Genomic DNA, 12,498 nt, shown 5'->3' with positions numbered 1-12,498 from the left:
ATAAAAATAAACATATTCCTCCTCATTGTATTTGAGATATTTCACCCTCAAATCGATTAATAATGTCTCGATAATTTTTGCCTCTTTTGAAGTTTACAAACAATCCTTTTTTAACTCTAGGGTTAGATTGAGTTTTGTGAAATATGAAATTTACATTCCTATTGGTTCTTCTGTTAATGTAGTTACTCGAATATTACTCTAGAAGTATATGAAACACTACACTGATTTTCTGCTCGGGAGGAAGGAAGATAACATGGCTACGTAGATGTATACAGTTGTTGTTAGGAGTGAAAAAAAGTCTGTTCAGTGAAATAGTTATTTTTAAATCGTACAAAATGGAGGAGACTTTAAAATTAGTTCTTTTGACTATTGTTATGTTAGTTGGAAGCTATATTTCTGGATCTATCCCGTTGGTTATGTCAATGTCAGAGGTACGGCATACTTCAATATTGTATTTGGGTACCAGTCTGTTATAGCCAAAACACATTTCACTCGTCCATTTCGTCATTTTTTACATTCGTACTTACTTATTATGCATTGCGAAACATTCTTTAAGGTGGGATTTTGCTTGGCCCAAGTTCCTTTTGTTTTATTGCGATTTCATCACGCTACGAATGCAATTTTTACATGGTTCGATTTCTATTTATGTAAACACATACTGCGGAGTTTCAGCGATCACTTAATATTTTGTTCAATATATGCTATCGTGGTTAAGTTAGACAGGTTAGGTTTGGTTCCCTTAGCATTAAAATAAAGTCCCTAAACGCATTCTACTAAGGTTCCGATTTACTTCTACATTCATTCCCACGCTTCTACGATATTTACTGTCGCTTGTCGACGGAGAATATCTTGTCCATGAGAAGTGCGTAAGGTAATTTTCAAGTTGTTTTTTTCAACATAAATAACTTTTTTTCGAGTCCAAACAGTGCTCATTACTTTAAGAAAGGTTCAAATTTCGTGTGACAACGATTTCCAAAATTCTACGATAATTAGTCTTTGTGCTATGAGAAATTATAAAACAATCCGAACCGTTACTGCAGCAATAAAATGTAGCGGAAATTCGTAATGTCAAATGAAAACACGATATATGCAAAGAATAGAATAGAATGAAGTAAGTAAATGAAAGAACTTACCATACTGTTACATGTGTGCAGTTGGTGAAGGGAGTAACGGAGAGATGCCAGTAATATGAAGATTATCATCTTGTTCTTCACCGGTGTCGTCCACACTCTGTGATGTGTCGTCATCTTCATCATCATCACTCTTCACACGAAGCTCCACGACTAGCCGTTCCACCTCCTGCTCCATAATCCCGTCCCTCTCCCAGTACTCACGCTCCAGCCTTTTCACATGATCACTAAAATTTTTCCACTCTGGCGGTGTAACAAACGAGAAGGCTTGCCTTGTTAGTTCTTCAATATTTGCTTCTGCACTCTCTTCTTAACAATACCCCAGATTAGTTCTATCAGCGACAAATCACAGTGATAAGGAAGCAATCTCAGTGGGGTGTGACCATGTTATTTTAATATATCATCTGCCACATACTGCAGTTCTTGTTGGTGTCTTTTTACAGTACACAGTAATTCACTTTTTGTCATGTCCTCCTCAAAACTAATATTATTTGCTCTTAGCCATTCCTGTACTTCAGCCTTTCGAGATGGGCTTGTTGGTGGTTTATTCACTCGCATCGTTTGGTACGATGCATTATCGAAGCAAATACCATGTTATTTTAATATATCATCTGCCACATACTGCAGTTCTTGTTGGTGTCTTTTTACAGTACACAGTAATTCACTTTTTGTCATGTCCTCCTCAAAACTAATATTATTTGCTCTTAGCCATTCCTGTACTTCAGCCTTTCGAGATGGGCTTGTTGGTGGTTTATTCACTCGCATCGTTTGGTACGATGCATTATCGAAGCAAATAATGCTGTTGGGAGGTAAACCAGGCAACGATGTTCGTTTAGCCACTTTAAAAAATTATCTCCATTCATTTCATTGTGATAGTCTCCCGTTGTGGACTTAGCTTTAAAAATTAGAAGAGCACTTGGGGTAAAACCACTTTACCCCCCTGCATGTACTATAATAAACCTTTGCCTAACATTTCCACTTGAGTAAACCCCACCTTTACCTTCCACCTGCCAACATTTACCCACAATATATGTAGGGTGAATGTAGATTTCATCAAAATAAACAACTGGTCTTTTCTCATTCATGTAATTTTTCCTCAATTTTCGCAGAAACTGGACACGTTTAGCAACAATATCATTCCTCTCTATCAACAAGTGTCTTCTGTTTTTGCATTTTGCAAAACAAAAGCCAATCTCTTTCAAAAACTTCCTAAGCATTTCGCTTCCCCCGATAAAACGCATTTCACGTTTGGCAACCAACAGCACTTTCTTTAAAGTAGGCAGTGTCTTTTTTTTTGTGTAAAATTCCAGGACCTTTAGACGTAAAATGCATCATACATCACGATCTTTTTCGGTCTACTACGCGTTGCCTTACCAGGGGTAGACAACTTTTGTGCTGTAGCTTCTCTTCTTATCCGGAAGATAGTTGAAACTGATTTCTCTGTGGCTATCGTCAGCTCGCTCGGACACTGATTCCATTGGAAACAGCCACGATTTCAATCTTTTCTCTTCATCACAAAACTTGACGAGTTCCTGATTATATTTCTGGCCTCGCTGTGTACTACAGGTCTCTCTTTATGAGACATTATGAAACAAATATACACCACACCATGCACACAGTGAAATACAACACAATCAAACTTCAACGAACACACGGAAAAAAGCATGCTCAAAAAAGGAAGAAAAATTTGTTGTTGCTCCTACTTGATTTCTGGTGGGCGAACGATAGCAGAAGTTTGGCATCGATGTGCGCTGGCATTGTGTCGATTCTAATGACTAGGCACGGAGGTGTGTGTCGTTTAGTTCACATATTTCCCGCAATTCATGTCATTCTGGGCACACTATAAGAGCATTAAAACTACCGGACCGTTGACACATCGTAGCCCCATGAGAATTCTGTTGAATTTTTTAATCAACATATTTCGATGTTTTACACAATGTAAAATTGGTGCCAAAGCGAGGAAAACACAAATAATGGAGATATTTAATTCCAAAGAATGGCACACATAAGTAAAAACCTGCCATGTTGGAGTACTTAGACCACTTTTTATTAGTAAAACCCCTTTTGTATACACACCAAAATAGCAAAAGGACACGTCAGACTTGCTTTCAACTCCTAACCTAGCAGAGCCATGGTGGTCTAGTCGGTAGGGTGGCTCATCATGAGTAGACCTTGGATTTTTAGGTTCTAAAAATCCTAAAATAGGTTATAAAAAGTAGGCTGAACTAGGTTCCAAAAAATGTAAAATGGTTCAAAATTCATGAAAAATACTGATTAGGTACAACCGTTAAAAACCAAAATTTCAATTTTTGGATACATTGGAATCGCACAGACCATTTATATTGTTAATATACGTGTGTGTGTGTGTGTGTGGTGAGAGGCGATAATACGTAAGGTTGAAATAGAGAAAATATCTGCCTGTGCCATTGAATTTTTTGAAAATTCCTTTAAAACCAGGAATTATAGTTGAATTTTATCATGGTCCTAGAGTGACCACCCTGAATACATAATTTCTTTCATGTTATTCACAGTCAAACTTCGCTTTTTTCTGTGAGGATTATCTTGTGTATGTAACATGATCTTTCAACAGGGTCGTCGCCAGGGGGGCATGAGGGGGTGCTTGCACATCCCTTAATTTTCTTCCTTTCAGCACCCCCAACATTCAACTGAAAACACTAACTCTTAGAGTGGCATATTATGTCATATCGAGCATCGAATGTTTGGTACTGAAGTAAGACCGTTATTATTGTATGCATCCGGCAAGCACTGAAAGACATGCCGATACTTTCCTGTACTGGCGGCAGCCTCTATAAACATCAGTTAAGATCTGCTCCATAATGCGTGCAAAGCCTTTAAGTTCTCAGGATGGAGAGCAGATACACATTTACCACAATTGCATGTAGTACGTCCTGAACATTTCTTACATCTTGAATTTGGTTTATTGCTCTTCACAATCCAATGTCCAGTGTTATCATATTTGAGTGCATGCTGTTTTTTCAAAAATGGTGACCTGGCAACTCTTCTTGCTACTCCAAACAGCTTGATGAGTAAGTCTTACTTTGAAGTAACAATCATTGGTTCATTTTGATATCAGCAAAGTGTAGGTGGCACATTATGTGATCAAATATATCCCATCTCATAGCACAAGATATTATTTCATTGTGTATATCTAATACATCCACTCTAATGCATATGGTGGTTTGGTAACCTACAATACTCAGAAGCAAAAGGTATTGTAATGAAGATTAGATTATTTTATTTTGTTATTGGCTCGGTAAGTATATTTTTCTGTATTGCATAACTTTGAGTTTGTTCCACAATCATATCAACTGATAACATCAATTGAAAGAAATTCAGAGATGGTTTGCATAATCCACAGCAGTTGGGGAGAACGAGGGATGAAGATTTCGTAATTTGCTTTCAACATGCCTTTCAAACTGGACAATGTCCATTTTCTTTCTTCCTTGCATTTGTGCTTTTCAGGTTGTGAATCTTAATTACCAGGATTCTTCAAACTCCCTGCATATCTCTGGGGTAGTACATCTCCTTTTGTTTGGAGAATTCTCCTTGCCAGGTGTTCCGGTAATTCTTCTGTTTAGTCTGTTTTATCCGAGTCAACATCTGTATCTGCTTCAGGGTCTTCAACTGGCTGGAGAAGAGCAATACTACAGCCAGTCCAGTGGCGTGCCCAGGATTTTCGAAAAGGGGGGAATAAGTATACATTTTTTTAGCAGTCAGCTCTCATTTTGCCATCATTTCCTGGTTTTGAAATTTTTTTTATGAATACTAACCCCCCTCCCTTAGGCACGCCACTGAGTCATTTGTCTCCTCATCTGAGTCTTCAGTCACAGGTCATAAATGTCATTGAGAGAGAACCTGTAAGAACAAGTAGTAAGTGTAACTTGTCTTTGTACATATTACTTTTTTCATGTAATTAATGGAATAAAGTAATATTATAATAATAAAAGTTTAACATTACTATTGAATCATTGTGGTTTTGAGGACTAAGATGCAAACTGTAAATCAGCAATTAAAATTCAGAATTTGGGAGACTGCGGGAAATTATGTATTTGTACTGTTTGTTTGCCTTTGTGCTAAACGAATATCTACTACAATACAAAGGAAAGGAAAATGTGGCAGAAAGAAGATGTGAAGATAGGGAATGACCGAAGCAGTGCCGGCGGTTGGGTTCCAAAACCGGAAGGGGCAAGGTGCCAAAACTGAGAGAGGCAAGGGCAGAACAAGTTTATAAGAGGAAAACAAGTATGACGTTCACTGAATTGTTTGTCATTTCAGATTTAGCATCTAAATGCCTGGTGGCAGGATTTCCTGCCAAAGTAACTTGAAATAATATTTTTGGGCATATTATGTGCTACAATTACAAATCGCTTATTACTAGAGCCCGGAAGTTCAGGCATTTATTTTCGTTAAAATAGGCAGGCAAAAAGGCATTTATAATGTGGTAAATAGGCACTAAAAATGAAAAAAAAGGCAAAATAAACCGAAAAAAGGCACATTTAGAAGTCGCTTACTTTTATCTATAATTTCTGGCAAAATGTTAAAATCTAAATTGGGAAGAGCATTTCAATTTTCTCCATCTTGATTACACATAACTACAAGTTGTTTTTTAAAGTTCTCAACATTCATTGATAGTCGTCTGTCAGAGAGAATGCTCTTCATAATAGAAAATGATCTTTCTACTTCAACAGAAGTTATTGGAGCATACATAAAACAAGCTAATGTAGCTGGACTCATTTTGGTAACAGCATTTTCACCTTTTAGAATATCACAAATTGTTTTCAATTGTTTCAAGTCCTTATTTGCACTCACTACACGTTTGCACTTTTCCGCAACAGCTGACCCCTTTTCTCCTGGCACTTCCATCATCTGCTGCATAGATTCCTCGAAGATTTTCATGGATGCTACAAGAGTCTCACCTCTTTTTTCTAGCTTTGTAATTGTCTCTGGCAATGCACAATAATGTGCAAAAATAAACGACAGTTCATTCTTCAGTTCTGAATAGCACAGGGGTTTTTCACTTCATGAATTGAAGCCGCTTCATTTTCTGGAAGAGCATCGATCACCTCACTGATTTTTTCAAGGTTGTTAGCATAATATATAGCTGCTGATATCCAGGTTCCCCATCTTGTCAAGACTGGTTGCGGAGGTAAACTTAGCTCAGGCGCACCTTCCTGAAATTTTCGGGTTCGAGAGGGAGATTTCAGAAATATCTTCTTTGTGTTCAAAATCAACCTCTCCACTTCAGCAGTCAATCATGCACAAGGAAATGTTAAAAAAAGGTAAAGTGTTCCCCTGTGCTTAGAACCACGCCATGAAGGCGTATAGGGGGTGTGGGGGTAACGCCCCACACTTTCTTGATCCGGTCGTGAGTGGGGGTGATGTGATCAGCACCACGCCCCTGACCGCCTTTACCCCCCAGGGTTTCCCCCGGGTACCCATGTTATTCGACGCTGGGTGGACGCCGGGGCTGCTGCCAACGTTAGAAAAGTTCCCGGATTTGAACCGGCCGGGGATCGAACCCGGGACCTTTAGCATGATAGTCAGACGCGTTACCGACTCCTAACTCAGCAGGAAATACTTTTTTCTCACACTTTTCTCCTTCAGCAATGTTGAAACATGCGTGAGTTCAATATTACTTAAATAAAGCGAAAATTATTCACATAATAAACGGAAGAAAAATAAATGCCAAGATATTTTTTTAAAAAATGGTCAAATTTCATTGAAAAACGCAAAAAAAGGCATTATAATTAAAAATAGGCAGTGGGGTCCCAAATAGGCAAAATGAAAAGGCTTCTAAAACATTCGAAACAACATAAAAAATGTATATCCCAAAAAATTTTATCAATATATGCAGTAGATAAAAAGAGGCATTTTGCCAAACTTCCGGGCTCTACTTATTACAATGAAAAAGAGACATTTCAAGATCAGAAATCATCTATTAGTTTACAAAAATATAGTAAAATATATTTGTACTTACCTTTTATTTGAGGAGCTGCAAGCCATTTTCCTTCCTATTCTCGCAAGCACAAAAGAATTGACTTCTTGAGAATGCACTAAGTCACGAAATTGCATTGGCATGGTCAACAAAGAAGGTTAGAGGTCTAAACATGAAATCAGTTGCATTTTCAGTTCAATTAATCCATTTCTCAGGGAAGGGGGCCACCGAAAATTTGTGGCAGGATTTCCATGGAGAGAATTTCATATTCTCTTCTACAGTCAAGGTTTTTTTTTTAGTAACATTGCCCATTCCGATGATATTGAAATAAATGCACAACTGGTGCGAAATTCCCCTTAAGGATGAACTAAACCACATGCATGAAAAAGAAATGCTGCATCTGCAAGTGAAGTACAAAATTTGCAACCAATTGTAGCGTACATGCAGTTGAAAGAGAACACCAAATCTAACCCTCCTAACTTGTAAAGTAGATTATATATGCAGGTCAGGGTTGGTGTGCTTGGTATTTTTTCACTGCAGAATATGAATATGTGAAAAGAAAAACTATCCATATAGATTTTACCACAGCTTGCCAAGCTACAGTTTTGTTGCATTACAAGTGAGTGGTCAGTGCATTGGGTTCCAATGCTGATATCTGACATCTTGGACTGAAGTCCTACTACTACTACTATTCTCTTCAAGTATGGTAACTCCCCAGTTGTCCTCGCTATGCTGTGTCAACATGAATTGTCTTTCTCCACAGAGGATCGAACCAGAGCCTGTTTGTGCTGAAGCCATTAGCAATAGCCACTCAATCATGTGGGGGAGCCTTTTTGTTCATTTATGTTAATTATGTGCAATTCATCTTTTTTATTACTGGGTACAGATTTTCTCTCATTTTAATGAATGGTTTCAACTCTCAAAATTTTGATAATAGGTGCACAAAAGTGGAAAAGTCAGGAAATATTCAGTGCATTAGTACTTGGCATCGTTTAGAAATAACAGTAAATTTCACTGTTTTCTTGAATCAACTTCTTGAAGGAATCTATTCTATACCAAACATATTCTAATGTTGTTGTTTTTTTTTCTCATTTATTTTGAAAAGTGTCCGTATCCTTTGTAGTGAATCGTATGTGAACTATACCAGAAATTTAACCTAGAAAACAAATATTTAATCTGTCAAATATATATATTATATGTTTATTTGTGAAATGAACCTTAATTGCTTTTCTGTCCTTAGGATAAATTACAGAAAGTATCAGTACTTGGAGCAGGTCTGCTTGTTGGTACTGCCCTTGCTGTTATTATTCCCGAAGGTGTACGTGCATTGTTCTCCGTTAAAGTTCCTGGTAAGTTATCTATCTCATACTTGTTCTTAAATATTAATGTGAAACAACACCCATAATTATACATCTAAGAGGAGTGCTGTATTATATACTACAAACAAATGATGGAGGGGGGGATAATAAATCAGCAGATTTTGAAAAAAATATAAAGTACTTAATCAAATTATAACCTTGATCAAGATCATTAGCCTCCAATTGATCAGAAAGTCAACATTTCCAAAATTGGCTTGTCCAGTGATAATATCCATGGAGTGGATTTATGTGTTTTTGTGCTGCTTGTACTTTTATTTTGCCCTAGTTTTTCTATCACTTTCTTTTTCTGATTGGGACAGTGAGAATGTGTTGTGATATAGATGAAATGGCCCAAGTTCCTTTGGTTTAATTGCGATTTCATCATGCTTCAAATGCAAACTTAACATGGTTCATTTTCAATTTACTTCTGTTAACACATACTGCGGAGTTTTGGCGATTACTAAGATTTTGTTCAATATGTGCTTTCATAGTTAGGTTAGGCAGGCCAGGTTTGGTTCTGTTAGCATTAAAATAAAGTCCCTAAATGCATTCTACTAAAGTTCCGATTTACTTCTACATTAATTCCCACTAGTCTACGATACTTACAGTTGCTTGTCAATGGAAAATACGTTCGGGAAGTACACATGCTTGCGTAAGGTAATTTTAAAGTTGTTTATTTTCAACATAAATAACAGTGCTCATTACTTTAAGGATGGTCGTGTGACAATGGTTGCCAAAACTATATGATAATTAGTCTTCCTGCTAGGAGAAATTGAAAACAATCATAAAACAATCGGAAACGTTACCGATGAAATTGATGATGAGGCACTCCCATATGAATGCTTGATTCTTAGCTCAAACTGGGAGTGTGATCAGTTTGTGTGTGGGATGCTCAACTCACTTCACCACCAAGACAGTCTGGTTTACTTATAATCACAGTACTAGGTACTAGGTGTAGAAGCTAATTGGGTAAATAAATTCAGGGGAAAAAATTGCTTGCCAGTGAGAACATTTTTTTTTGTTATTCAACAGGAGAAGTTAGGTTAATTCTTGCAGAGGGGACATATGCATAGTGGTTTGGATCCCATTTTAAAGTGTAGGTCCAGTACTGATTAGCCTACCGGAGCATAAAGTGGACTGAAGAACGAACTTCATCAAATGGTTTGTTTCTGTTCTTTGTAATCTTTCAAATCACTTTCGATATTTTTAACATTTTAGTTCAAACTTTTCAGTTGTCTTTTCTAACTCATTTCTTTGTTTCAGAAATACCATTTTTTTTCATACATATGTTCATCCGCATCCTCATAGTAGCACAAATGTCCCTCACACATCACTCAGTGCCACCCTGTCAAAATGTTATTTACATGAATTATTGATGCAAATTGACGTTGAATTACACTAGCATGTACTGGAAATCAGGCGAATATTAAAATATTAAAACTTTGACACTTAATGAAGGAACTAAAAAATGAACTCACCATTCACAAAATTTTCAAACTATTTTTCAAAAATTTTCAACATAATTTTCAAAACAAGTTAAAAGTGTACAACTTTTATGGGCTTAGAGAGGAACTATTTGTTCCAAAATTCTCAGTCGCAGAAAAAGCACTCAAATGTATAAAACACAACTTGAAGAAACTTACAAAATATTTTTATGTTATGTTCAAATTTATTTGTCACTTTTCAATATCGTTAGTTTCACAACTGTGACATTTCGTATGTGCACTGTAATGGTATCTGCATGCAAATAATTTGCATTCTGAACAATGTACAGTCGTTTTATTATTTCTATTTCCGCCAAATGCATGGGTGGCATGCTATGGTTTAAGGTACGAAACATTCCCACACACAATACTGAGTGCCGTCGAAGGAGTCTGGTCACTTCAGAGGTGTGTAAGTAACTGAAAGAACGCCCGAGAAAAGGTGAGAACCCCTCTATGTTGTCGTGAGAATAGTGTAGATAGGTTACCTAGTGCTTTCCCGACTATTATTGGGCTGGTAAATAAAAAAAAATAAAAAAGGCTGCACTGAGTGCCGCCACACGGGTTACAGAGGGTTAAATTTTTACCAGTCTCTATACCATATCTTGACATTGAAAGAGTGAATTTCCAACCTTTCTTGGATTTCAAGGCTTTTTCTTTGGTTCTTCCGTTTTATTATACCTTCATTTCACAGTATCCTCAATCTTCGTTTATCAGTGATTTCCAAAATTGGAATCTTTCTCTTGTGATAAGAAGCCGCCGTAGCTCAGTTGTTAGGGCATCTGACTACCATGCAAGAGACCCAGGTTCGATCCCCGGTGGGGAAGAACCAGGACTTTTTCAACCTGTTCAAGCTGCTCTTGCACCCACCTAGCGTCATATAAAGTGGGTACCTTGAGGAAACTATGGGGGGTAATAGCAGCCAGGAGCATGGTGCTGATCACATCACCCCCAGCTTGGCCGAGATCAAGAAAGTGTAGGGCGCTAACCCATCACCCCCTGAAGCTAGAGGCCACTCCCTTGCCGCATGACGTCACACCGATCTGACTCTTCCAACAGCAGCCAGTGCTGTTTGTTCGTAGCCCAGTTCACGATATTGCTTTTACGTACGTACGTTGTTGAACAAGAATAGTAAATAAGGAGATACAAATCTGCTGAAAGTCAATTATTTTAATATACCAAAATATAAAGTAATACGTGCATTGTAATAGATTAGTTCTGTTCGAACACCTAATTTTTTCTTCGAAATGTAGTGATTTACATTTATGTACGCACAATTCTTTGCATCTTGATCTTAGCATTGAAACACATTCTCGGTTTCGTATCGAGCTGAAAATGTTTGTCTCGTTCTCGGGTTTGTCATATTTGAAATGACTGTCATTCTCGGTTTCGTATCGAGCTGAAAATGTTTGTCTCGTTCTCGGGTTTGTCATATTTGAAATGAATGTCATTCTCGGTTTCGTATCGAGCTGAAAATGCTTCTCTCGTTCTCGGTTTTATCATAGTTTGACATGAATGTCATTCTCGGTTTGTCATATTTGAAATGAATGTCATTCTCGGTTTCGTATCGAGCTGAAAATGCTTCTCTCGTTCTCGGGTTTGTCATATTTGAAATGAATGTCATTCTCGGTTTCGTATCGAGCTGAAAGTGTATGTCTCGTTCTTGGTTTTATCATACTTTGACATGAATGTCATTCTCGGTTTCATATCGAGCTGAAAATGCTTCTCTCGTTCTCGGGTTTGTCATGTTTCAAATAAATGTCATTCTCGGTTTCGTATCGAGCTGAAAATGTTTGTCTCGTTCTCGGGTTTGTCATATTTGAAATGAATGTCATTCTCAGTTTCATATCGAGCTGAAAATGTTTGTCTCGTTCTCGGGTTTGTCATATTTGAAATGAATGTCATTCTCAGTTTCGTATCGAGCTGGAAATGTTTGTCTCATTCTCGGTTTTATCATAGTTTGACATGAATGTCATTCTCGGTTTCATATAGAGCTGAAAATGCTTCTCTCGATGTCGGGTTTGTCATGTTTGAAATGAATGTCATTCTCAGTTTCGTATCGAGCTGAAAATGTTTGTCTCATTCTCGGGTTTGTCATGTTTGAAATGAATGTCATTCTCAGTTTCGTATCGAGCTGAAAATGTTTGTCTCATTCTCGGGTTTGTCATATTTGAAATGAATGTCATTCTCGGTTTCGTATCGAGCTGGAAATGTTTGTCTCGTTCTCGGTTTTATCATAGTTTGACTTGAATGTCATTCTCGGTTTCATATCGAGCTGAAAATGCTTCTCTCGATGTCGGGTTTGTCATATTTGAAATGAATGTCATTCTCGGTTTTCTTATCGAGCTGAAAGTGTTTGTCTCATTCTCAGGTTTGTCATATTTGAAATGAATGTCATTCTCGGTTTCGTATCGAGCTGGAAATGTTTGTCTCGTTCTCGGTTTTATCATAGTTTGACTTGAATGTCATTCTCGGTTTCATATCGAGCTGAAAATGCTTCTCTCGATGTCGGGTTTGTCATATTTGAAATGAATGTCATTCTCGGTTTTCTTATCGAGCTGAAAGTGTTTGTC

General features: G+C 37.4%; 1 protein-coding gene across 1 annotated transcript in view; it reads left to right on the top strand.

Annotated features, from left to right (window-relative positions):
• The first annotated feature begins 240 nt into the window (after window positions 1-240).
• The window catches only part of Zip102B (Zinc/iron regulated transporter-related protein 102B), a 29,906-nt gene continuing 17,648 nt past the window's right edge, over window positions 241-12,498 (top strand). The window contains exons 1-2 of the mRNA XM_083121093.1: window positions 241-431; window positions 8,327-8,435. Coding sequence (XP_082977219.1) covers window positions 336-431; window positions 8,327-8,435 — 205 coding nt within the window. The 5' untranslated portion in view covers window positions 241-335. The remainder of the gene's footprint in view (window positions 432-8,326; window positions 8,436-12,498) is intronic.

Source organism: Lepisma saccharinum, chromosome 4 (genome assembly GCF_977018435.1).
Source record: "Lepisma saccharinum chromosome 4, izLepSacc3.1, whole genome shotgun sequence".
NCBI lineage: Eukaryota > Metazoa > Arthropoda > Insecta > Zygentoma > Lepismatidae > Lepisma > Lepisma saccharinum.
This window is presented reverse-complemented; position numbering and strand designations above follow the sequence as displayed.